At 59.8% G+C, this 11,193-nt stretch overlaps 1 protein-coding gene across 3 annotated transcripts in view; it reads left to right on the plus strand.

Moving 5' to 3' along the window:
- LOC116942132 (inactive tyrosine-protein kinase PEAK1-like) overlaps positions 1–10,736 on the plus strand; it is a 53,078-nt gene extending 42,342 nt beyond the window's left edge. For all 3 annotated transcript variants that reach the window (XM_076066749.1, XM_076066752.1, XM_076066750.1), the window contains exons 4-5: positions 6,833–7,785; positions 8,840–10,736. In XM_076066749.1, the coding sequence (XP_075922864.1) occupies positions 6,833–7,785; positions 8,840–9,904 (2,018 nt within the window). In that variant the 3' untranslated portion in view covers positions 9,905–10,736. The remainder of the gene's footprint in view (positions 1–6,832; positions 7,786–8,839) is intronic.
- Positions 10,737–11,193: the final 457 nt, after the last annotated feature.

Consider the following 11,193-nt stretch of genomic DNA (forward strand, 5'->3'; position numbering starts at 1 on the left):
ACCGAGTGGGTAAACATCAGCAGTGGGCAAACCAAGGCGGCCAGGAATTGTTACAGCCACACCACCCCGTCATGTCCCATGCCAACGCGCGCATGTGGGCTTGTGCTGTGTGCGGCGTAGTGTGTGCACTCGTGGTGTGTGGGCTTGTGCTGTGTGTGGCGTAGTGTGTGCACTCGTGGTGTGTGGGCTTGTGCTGTGTGCGGCGTAGTGTGTGCACTCGTGGTGTGTGGGCTTGTGCTGTGTGCATGGGCTTGTGGTGCGTGGGCTTATGGTGTGTGGGCTTGTGGTGTGTGCGGTGCGGTACGTGGGCTTGTGGTGCGTGCGTGTGTGTTTACATGGTACGCACACGCACGGTCAAGGGTGGTATCCAAGCGAGCGAGATGAAATGTCAATCGTTCATGACACCGGAACCGTAGTTGGGGGTCTTGCCGTGCGGGGAAACACGCCAATGTCACTTCAAAGGCTGCGGTGTTGCCGATTTGTCACCTCAGCGCAAAGCCACCGCCTCCAGCGCTCTGGTGGCGCATTTTCACTTCCTGTGAGAAAGCATCGAGTCGAGTAATCCACTTCCTCATCTCGACTTTAAAAAAAACACCGCCTTGTAGTCGCACCGAGCCGGGCTCCAAGCCTGACTTGCGTTTGAAGCTTCTTTTAACGTGAAAATGTGTTTTAAGTGGCTGTGGGGCATATCACCCTCTGGTGACATCACTATTGATGTTGTATGGGAGAAAGAGGCTCCGGGGGTCAGAACGCTGAAACGGCACCGCTGAGATTCTGGCTTTGAATGTGGGGGTCCGGGTGTCAGCCGCCCGTGAGTAACCGGGTTCAGCAGTGTCGCGGGCTGACTGCGCAAATAACATCATATTTGGTTCTTCATTTAATTCATCAAAAGATCCAGTCTTGAGATTTGAAAATGTTGCTATGACCGCCTCGACAGATGTTTCCACGGCAGCGCCGGTGGGTAAGGGCAGCGCCGGTGGGTAAGGGCAGCGCCGGTGGGTAAGGGCAGCGCCGGTGGGTAAGGGCAGCCCCGGTGGGTAAGGGCAGCGCCGGTGGGTAAGGGCAGCGCCCATAGGGACTTGAATCTCAGACGCAGTTCCGCAATATCCCGACCTGCGGACCGTTCTCCAACACGGGGTGATGCACTGGATATAGGTCATCACCTTGGTCGCTGACCCCTGGGTTCCACAGGGACTAAGTTCCCCATCGCAGTCTGCTCCATCTCACGGCCGTCCTCACTGCATTCGGCTCTCTGAGCCGTGCGGCAACGCAGACCCCGATCCTGCCCCCAAACGCTTGAGGTGAACTCTCTGTCTGCTCTGCTCCCAAAAGTGTGGTCCAAGCGTTGGGGTCTCCACAGGAACATCCGAAGGGATTAGCAAGGGAAGTTAATAATGACGTTTAACTACCCGGGAAATCCTCGCTGAGTCTCCGGGTGTGTCGCGTGCAGCAGGAGTAGTCGCGTGCAACAGCAGTAGTCGCGTGCAGCAGCAGTAGTCACGTGCAGCAGGAGTAGTCGCGTGCAGCAGCAGTAGTCACGTGCAGCAGGAGTAGTCGCGTGCAGCAGCAGTAGTCGCGTGCAGCAGCAGTAGTCGCGTGCAGCAGGAGTAGTCGCGTGCAGCAGGAGTAGTCACGTGCAGCAGGAGTAGTCACGTGCAGCAGTAGTCGCGTGCAGCAGGAGTAGTCCCGTGCAGCAGCAGTAGTCACGTGCAGCAGGAGTAGTCCAGTGCAGCAGGAGTAGTCACGTGCAGCAGTAGTTGCGTGCAGCAGGAGTAGTCGCGTGAAGCAGCAGTAGTCGCGTGCAGCAGTAGTCACGTGCAGCATGAGTAGTCGCGTGCAGCAGTAGTAGTCCCGTGCAGCAGGAGTAGTCACGTGCAGCAGCAGTAGTCACGTGCAGCAGGAGTGGTCATGTGCAGCAGGAGTAGTCATGTGCAGCAGGAGTAGTCGTGTGCAGCAGTAGTCGCGTGCAGCAGGAGTAGTCGCGTGCAACAGCAGTAGTGTGCAGCAGCAGTAGTCGCGTGCAGCAGGAGTAGTCGCGTGCAGCAGCAGTAGTCACGTGCAGCAGGAGTAGTCGCGTGCAGCAGCAGTAGTCGCGTGCAGCAGCAGGAGTAGTCGTGTGCAGCAGCAGTAGTCGCGTGCAGCAGCAGTAGTCGCGTGCAGCAGGAGTAGTCGCGTGCAGCAGCAGTAGTCGCGTGCAGCAGCAGTAGTCGCGTGCAGCAGGAGTAGTCACGTGCAGCAGGAGTAGTCACGTGCAGCAGTAGTCGCGTGCAGCAGGAGTAGTCCCGTGCAGCAGCAGTAGTCACGTGCAGCAGGAGTAGTCGCGTGCAGCAGGAGTAGTCACGTGCAGCAGTAGTTGCGTGCAGCAGGAGTAGTCGCGTGAAGCAGCAGTAGTCGCGTGCAGCAGTAGTCACGTGCAGCATGAGTAGTCGCGTGCAGCAGTAGTAGTCCCGTGCAGCAGGAGTAGTCACGTGCAGCAGCAGTAGTCACGTGCAGCAGGAGTGGTCAAGTGCAGCATGAGTAGTCGTGTGCAGCAGTAGTCGCGTGCGGCAGGAGTAGTCACGTGCAGCAGCAGTGGTCACGTGCAGCAGGAGTAGTCACGTGCAGCAGCAGTAGTCACGTGCAGCAGGAGTAGTCACGTACAGCAGGAGTAGTCGTGTGCAGCAGGAGTAGTCACGTGCAGCGGTAGTCACGTGCAGCAGCAGTAGTCACGTGCAGCAGGAGTAGTCACGTGCAGCAGGAGTAGTCACGTGCAGCAGGAGTAGTCGCGTGCAGCAGGAATAGTCGCGTGCGGCAGGAGTAGTCACGTGCAGCAGCAGTAGTCACGTGCAGCAGGAGTAGTCACGTGCAGCAGGAGTAGTCACGTGCAGCAGGAATAGTCGCGTGCAGGAGTAGTCGCGTGCGGCAGGAGTAGTCGCTTGCAGCAGGAGTAGTCGCTTGCAGCAGCAGTAGTCACGTGCAGCAGGAGGAGTCGCGTGCAGCAGGATGTGTCGCGTGCAGCAGGAGTAGTCACGTGCAGCAGGAGTAGTCAGGTGCAGCAGGATGTGTCGCGTGCAGCAGGACGAGTCGTGTGCAGCGAGAATGTCCTAGCCGGCCCTTCCCCAAACTCGTCAAGTAAACACGCAGCAGGTGACGCAATCACCTCCTCCAACCTCCTCCAACCCCTCCTCCCTCTCTGGGAAGCCACACAAGGCGCAGCAGGGCTGATGAGTCACCCTCCTCACGACTCCCAGCCATGCAGGGTGCTGCTGATGAGTCACCCTCCTCATGACTCCCAGCCCGACTGCGTCAGCATCTACCTGGGAGAATGCAGACAGTGTGAATGCACTGTACCCATTCTCCCCCCCACCCCCAACTCTTTGACCCAAGTAACCAAGCTGACGATTCGCCTCCTTCCCAAATGTGACCCTCCACGTAAAACATAAAGTTATTTGTTACATATCCCATCAGCCATACAGCATGCATAACTTCAGCAGTATCGGTTTCGACATTCAGCGTCTCATCAGCAGAGTATGGTTTGCTTGAATCAGGTGTTACCCTTTCTGGCAATAAAACAGTTGTGTTAAGATGTTAAAACAGTTGTGTTCACATGTTACAACAGTTGTGTTCACATGTTACAACAGTTGTGTTCACATGTTACAACAGTTGTGTTCACATGTTACAACAGTTGTGTTAAGTTGTTAAAACAGTTGTGTTCAGATGGTACAACAGTTGTGTTCACATGTTACAACAGTTGTGTTCAGATGTTACAACAGTTGTGTTAAGATGTTAAAACAGTTGTGTTCACATGTTACAACAGTTGTGTTCAGATGTTACAACAGTTGTGTTAAGATGTTAAAACAGTTGTGTTCAAATGTTAAAACAGTTGTGTTCACATGTTACAACAGTTGTGTTCACATGTTAAAACAGTTGTGTTCACATGTTACAACAGTTGTGTTCAGATGTTAAAACAGTTGTGTTAAGTTGTTAAAACAGTTGTGTTCAAATGTTAAAAAAGTTGTGTTAAGTTGTTAAAACAGTTGTGTTCACATGTTACAACAGTTGTGTTCACATGTTACAACAGTTGTGTTCACATGTTACAACAGTTGTGTTAAGTTGTTAAAACAGTTGTGTTCACATGTTAAATCAGTTGTGTTCAGATGTTAAAACAGTTGTGTGCAGATGTTAAAACAGTTGTGTTAAGATGTTAAAACAGTTGATACTGGCAAGGGAGGTCCCGTGATTCTAGATGATTATAGGCCAGACATCTCTATGTGGGTTATGTAGTGGGATTGCTCTACACTAATACACAGCAACAAATAACATTAGCATTGTTGTAGAGAATGTAAGTAACACACAATAAGTATGTTTCCCAGTAGGCTGTGCGGCTGATGGGATGTGTAAAAAAAATATACTTTCATTTTTCACCGTGTGTTTGACTGCACGCGTCGGAGTGCGCTGAGCAAGGAAGAGCCCCACGTGGGCCCACGGCCGTGCCCGGGGCCCGCGGGGGGAAGCCGCGAGGGGCCGTGAGGGCCCCGGGGGGATCGAGCGATTCCTCGACAAGATAATTGAGATGGAGAGACAGGAGGAGGAGAGAAACGTCTCAAGACTCGGCCGGGATGGAGTCGGCCACGTGTACGGCCACGTGTACGGCCACGCGAGGGAACCGCAGACAGAGGGGGCAGCGGCGAATAGGGAGCGACCTCCCACTAGAGCAGAGGGCGAGCGGAGGGCTCGATTACGAGAGTGAAGGGGCACGGGGAGGCTAGCAGAGCGAGACGAGAGGGGGACGAGCGAGTTCGTGGAGACTCTGCGAGGCGGAGGGTGCGGTCTCGCCGCCGAGCGGCGTTGTGCAAATAGCGGCACGGGCGGTGAGCTGGGAGGAGGGCGAGTGGAAGAAACCTCCTGAGGAGCGTTCGCTGTCCGCGTCGAGAAACGTCGTGACCCGGGGTTGCTCTCGAGTCATCGGTCGGGCCCGTCATGTGTCGACCCGGCGAGCGTCAAATCGCATCATCGGCATTGTCCGCTCGGCACGCGTGGACCCGGAGCGGGGGCGTCCGTTTAATTTGCCCCGGGGCCCCACTTGAGCCCCTGCTGCGGGGCCGCGCCTTTACCCGGCCCTCACGGCGCCGTCACTGGGCGGCGTGAGTCTCGCGTGGTGGCGAGAGCGGCGTGACTCACAAGCCGCCGGGCTGTGTGTCGGGTTTGACAGGAGGAGGGACATTATTGACGTCCTCGTGCACGTTGAGTACTAGAGCGGTGGTGGTGCAGGGGTCACCGCGCTGCGCTTAGAACCCAGCCACCCAAGTTGTATTCCCACTCGAGACCAACAGCAGTGGAGAAAATCGGAACCGGTCTTGGGCCTCCCCTCGGTCGACTCGGCCTCATATGAGTACTTGGTATGATGTGTAAATAAAAAGCACCGGGAAGACAAAGGTGGCAGGGCGTGGTGTTGGCCGGCCTTCATGGGACTCACAAGCAGCACTTGCCTCGCAGCCTTTTAAGTCTGTATGGGGGATCTTTGTCTTTGTATAAGTTGTGTGTGTGTGTTGTGTATTAGAGTAGTTCGTGTGTGTATTATAGTAGGTGAATGTGAGTGTGTGTGTATTGGAGTAGTGAGTGTGAGGTGGGGCGAGGTGGTAGAACGTGGAATCGTAGAACGTGGAATCATTTGACACCCAGAGCCTCTGTCGCCACGCTTGAAACTGCCTCGATGCCGATTGTGAGACCCTTGTGTGAGGCCGTGGCGGCCTGAACCCACGTGCCAGCGACGCCTCAAATTCACCCTTTCCCCCCTCCCCATTGTTAAACTCCTGCAACGCTCCTCTGGAGTGGAGGTTCCTCTGACACGCGAGAGGCACAGCAAGGAGCGGAGCTCCTGTGCTGCTCAAATGAGCATCGAGACGCCGGTGGCTTATGTCCTCTTCGCAGCCCTGAGCCAGGAGTGGAAATTCTGCATTAGCGAGTCAACTGGCAACGAGGTTTTAAACTCTCGACGACTCTGAACCGCTCGCCCTACCGCTGAGCAGTAGAGACATTGGCAGTGCTTATGAAGGAAAAGCTTTGGGTTGTGTGGTCAGGGGTTGTCCGTCAGCTACAGCGGCGCTACAGCCTCTCGTGGTTGGCGGGCACAGTAGCGTCCTATCAGACTGATCTCTGCGCGACGCGGGTTGCGCTGGATGGAGTCATGCCTCACCGCTGCCTTGACTGACTGAGCCACATTTTCAGCATTTCTCCGCGGAGCCGACAGCCAGTGGCTTCGCTTGGGAAGTGACGTAGCCTCAGGCAAAGTTGGGACGTTTGGAAATATGCGCCGCGAAAGGTGTGGCCACGGGGAACTCGGCGCAATCGGAGGAGACGCGCGACAGGGCTAGGAGAGAAGCCCACCTCTCGGGTCGCCGCGAACCGCCCTCCGCGTTAGACCTCGTCATCCCCCCCCCCCCGTACGAGGCGTAGCACACCGCGCTCGTCTCTCCGGCCAAGTCGAGCATCCAGAGTAGGGACGTGCGTCTGGGCTGAGCGCTGAGGCGTCGGCTGCGGCGTGCGAGCGCCGTGACTCGCGGGGGGAGGGGTGCGCGTGACGCCGCCCCGTCTCTCCGCATGGGAGAGCGAGAATAGTTCGCTCGCTCTTCCGTCGGTGCGCTTGGTGAGTTTGAGACGGACACCGCACGGCCGCCTGCTGGGACGCGGGGAGTGCGCCGCACGCCCAGCCGTGTGTCCACGCTTCCTTCCTTATTCCCCCCTCTCGGTTCAGTCGTAGCTTCATCGGCCGGCGTCGGGGCCGTAACGTGGCGCTCGCGTGACCTCGCCTGACCTCGCCTGACCTCGCCTGACCTCGCCTGTGTCTTTGCAGGTCGGCTCCGGGCCGGAATGGCCCCGGAGAAACACCCGCGTCCCCTGCGGGAGGCCTCCGAGGACGCCATCGCGTTCGAGGGCCCGGCCGACGCGGACGGCCGGGCCGCCACCCCGGAGTCGGTCCCCCCGCCCCCCCTCCCCGCCAAGAGGAGCGGCAGCCGCGCCGGCTCCTCCGCGTCGGCGTCGCCGAGCGGGTTCGAGGCCGGGCCCGACGCGGCCGCCCCCCACGACCGGCGCGAGACGAAGGGCGAGGAAGGTGAGGGGCACGAGGTGGCGCGGGCGCAGCAGCAGCAGCAGCAGCAGGGCTTGAGCCACACGGACCCGCTGGGCCGCCGCGTGCCCAGGAAGGACAGGGGTGGGGGCGCGCAGCAGGGCCCGCGGCAGCAGCAGCTGTTCAAGTCGCACAGCGTGGAGTGCTCCCCGGTGCACGCGGCCTTCTCCGGCGACGCGACTCCCGAGCGCGGCGCGTCGCCGGCGTCGCGCGGGCGGCGGCTGCCGCACTCCCTCAAGTCGACGTCGCAGGACTCGATTCCCGAGAGCGACGACTCGCTCGCGGACAGCGACGGCTCCCCGTTCCCCGCGCCGGCTCTCGACGCGGCCTACGACGGCCGCGGGCCGCGGCAGCAGCACCCGCGGCAGCCTGGCTCGAAACCCGGCGCGGCCGACGGGAGGGGCGAGGTGGTCGCGCCGGTCGGCGGCGTCTACCGCAACATCGAGAGCTCGGAGGCGGTGTCGGCGCGCATCCTGAGCCTGCAGGCCGAGGCCACGCGCCGCCTCGCCGCAAAGTGCGAGGAGGTGTTTATGCGCGGGTGCGCGGCACGCGTGGGGCTGCGCGAGGAGAGCTGGCCCGACTTCAAGCTGCGCAGCAACAAGCCGTGCTGCGAGGCCGGCGACGGCACCTACTACGCCGCCACGTACGCCAAGGACCCCAACCACGCCTACGCCATCAAGGTGCCGCCGCCACCGTCGCCGCCATCGCCACTATCGCCACCGCCGCTATCACCGCCATCAATGCCACCACCGCCTCCATCACCGTCGCCACCATCACCGCCACCAATGCCACCGCCGCCTCCATCACCGACGCCACCATCACCGTCACCAATGCCACCGCCGCCTCCATCACCGTCGCCACCATCACTACAGCCACTGGGTTGTTGTCGAAATTGCCTGGAAACTGCATGGGACGGGCACCGCTGTGCGTTGAGTTTTTGCGACCAAAGGCAGCGGAAGGCACGAGTGGCAGCCGCAAGGCACTTGGGGGGGGGGGGATGGCAGAGGGGGGGTGCTGCGAGTCTCTCGTCAGACTCCGCCATGTAGCTCAGCGAGCCTACTGCGTGTCCGGCGCGTGGCCACTGGAGACACTTTCCCCGCGTGTACGGCCGCTCGTACCCCGGCCCTCGCCGTGTTTGTCGTCGGCGCGGCCGCTTTCCCTTTGTCCTCGTTGTCCGCGTCGATCTCCGCGTCAATCTCCGCGTCGATCTCCGCGTCGATCTCACCGGTCGGCTCTGAGCAGGTCGTGAGCGACTCGCAGTCGTCGGTAGGTCGCGAGTTCAAATTCCGGTTGCAGGAGCGCTTAAACGAGTGCCACTTTGTGGGCAAGCGAAGCGACCAGAGCTGAGTGGTCAAGCGACAGAGTTTAGCGCTCCCCAGCTGTCGGTGTGCGGCGGGGCCGTCTGGCGTGGTGAAGGCGTGATTATAAAATCACGCCTTCCTTAATGTTTAAGTGACACGAAAAGAACACTCATCTTTGCCTGCAGGCTCCTCCCGAGGTGAGATTTAACAACGCACAGGTGTGTGCGGCATTGCGATTGCATTCTTAACCGCACCTTTGGCTCAAACCGTTGAGAAGATGCGGCCATCCCAACGCCGTGCGTGTCCCCTCACGGCACACGGGGAAACAACTCTCAAACTCCGGCGACGGCTCGACACGCGACTTGCCGTGCCGCCTCTCGCGGGCGTCGCGCGTCTGCTGCACTAACCGCGCCACCGTCACGCTCTCTCCCAGGTGTGCAAGGGCCGCGCCGACGCTTCGCGGCGGCAGCTGCAGCAGCAGAGCGCGACGGTGACGCGCGGCGTGCCGGTGCACTACAACATCCAGCAGGAGTGCGGCCACTTCGTCGCCGAGGTGCCGCCCTCACTGCTGCCGCACGGCGAAGACGCCGACGGCGCCGACCCCGGCCGCCTGGTGGTGATCACGCGCGAGGCGCCGCACCGGACGCTGGCCGACCTGGTGAGGACCTCGGCGGAGGAGCACCGCGCCGAGCCCGAGCGCTACGAGCGCCTCGCGAGCCTGCTGCTGCTGCAGTTGTGCGTGGCGCTCGAGCACCTCAAGATGCACGGCGTCACGCACTGCGGCCTGCGCCTCGAGAACCTGCTGCTGGCGCACAGCGGCCGGCCCGGCGACCCCACGCCTCGCCTCGTCCTCAGCAACTTCCTGCAGGCCAAGCAGCAGCAGCAGCCCAAGAACCGGGCTCACCACGACCAGGGCAAGACCGGCGCCAGCCCGCTTGGTGGGTCGGCGCCGCCGGAGCAACTGCGCCTGGCTCCGGAGCTGCTGTCGGCGGCGCAGTACCGCAAGCTGGACGAGTTCCAGACCGGCATCCTCATCTACGAGATGCTGCACCTGCCCAACCCGTTCGAGGACGACCCCGGCCTGCGCGCGTCCGGCTACTCCACCGACGACTTGCCGCCCTTCCTGCGCCTGTCCTGCTACTCGACCGGGCTGCAGCGCCTCGCCTTCCAGCTGCTGCAGCCGGACCCCGCGTCGCGCCTGCCCATCGCGGAGGCTCGCGTCGCGCTGCAGCTGCTGGCGTGGGGGCCCCAGGCCGAGCACCTGACGCGGGAGCTGGGCGGCCCCCGGCCCGACGGCCGCCGGCTGCAGGAGGTGCTGCGGAACTGGCTGGACGTGCGGCGCGCCCTCCTCATGGTGGTCTTCGCGGAGAAGGCGCTGGCGCAGGACGGGCCGGAGGGTGGCGGCGTGAATCTGGAGGACTGGCTCCGCTGCCAGTTTTTCGCCTTCGCGACGGTCAATTGCATGGCCCGCGCGGTGGAGCTGCTGCGGCTGTGCTAGGTTCGCTTTCGGTAAAGAAGCGGTTATTTTTTGAGGGTGTGGGTGGGTGGTGAAATTTATTTCTATTTTGTATGAAGCTGCCGTGCTTAGTAAATGCAGTGGAAAATGGAATTGTTTTACATTTGAAGTTCGAAGATATGATTGTAATAAAGTACTCTTTTTATCTATGAACATTTAATCCTCATCAACCGTCACTGGCGTTACAAACTCGATGACGTCCCGATGACGCGCACCGCGAAACTCGTCACGTCGGAGGGCGGAGGTCAACCGTCGTCTTGCGGTGCCGCCCGGCGCCCGCGATCGTCTCGGCGAGACACCTCCCGGCACTCGCCGTCGGCTCCGTCGCAGGAATCATCGTGGGAGATGGCGGCTTCACATTCGGTCGCGTAATTATTGTCTGTTATTTATGGACACGGCTGGCTCCCGGTGAGAGCGGTCCTCTCACTGGGAGTGCGCTCGTTTCCTCCTGCTCCTCCGCCTGAGTTGTGTTGCTTCATCCTCATCGTAACCGTGAGGGTATAGGCTGGCTGTTGGCCGGCTATTGATCAATGACAGCTTCTGTCTTGTCAAAAAAAAACTTGACGAATACTTTGCACTATTTTGTACAATATTTGAGATTTTGTAAATGTTATTTAAATAATAATCTTTATTTTGTAGGCACTGATTTGCCATTGGGGTCTTGCCACTGATAAAATGCATCTACTGTCCCGTGTCGTGGCAGGGAATGTGCAGCCCCACGGCGCTGTCCCTGGCTCCAGCGTCGCCGTGTCCGTCTCGCGCGACCCCGTAACGTTTGCTTCGATTTTCCCAGAGTAAAGTCCGGCGTATATCATTCGCGCTCCCGTCTCTTGTTTCACGTTCTGCTCGCGTGCCGACTTCTCCTTTGACACCGACGGCGACGCGCGTCGCGGCCTCGCTACTCGTGGCAGAGGTTCACGGTTCAAATCCAGCGGCTGCCCCTGGTTAGTGATGTGGCGTCCGCGTCACAAGGGACGTTAAAGATCCCGTGACGTCATTCGCAAGAGTCGGCCAAATTTGTCCAATTTGAAGATGAGACCGCCCAGCGACCCGATTGGGATTCCCACACGGCAGTCGTCGCCACCCAACTGCAGCATCCTCCTGAGAGAGTGACGAGACTCGGTGAGGCTCTGCTGAGTCGACGAGCGTAGTTGTACTTGTGTGGTGGTAATGATAATCTTGACGTGACCGATGATGCGATCAGTGATGTCGTACGTGGATGAGACGCGCGCTCCGAGCTCGAACGCCCGGTAACGGCGCCGCTTGCTCTC

The sequence above is a fragment of the Petromyzon marinus genome, chromosome 13 (assembly GCF_048934315.1).
Source record: "Petromyzon marinus isolate PM22_M1 ecotype Great Lakes invasive population chromosome 13, UKy_Petmar_22M1.pri1.0, whole genome shotgun sequence".
In the NCBI taxonomy this organism is placed as follows: domain Eukaryota; kingdom Metazoa; phylum Chordata; class Hyperoartia; order Petromyzontiformes; family Petromyzontidae; genus Petromyzon; species Petromyzon marinus.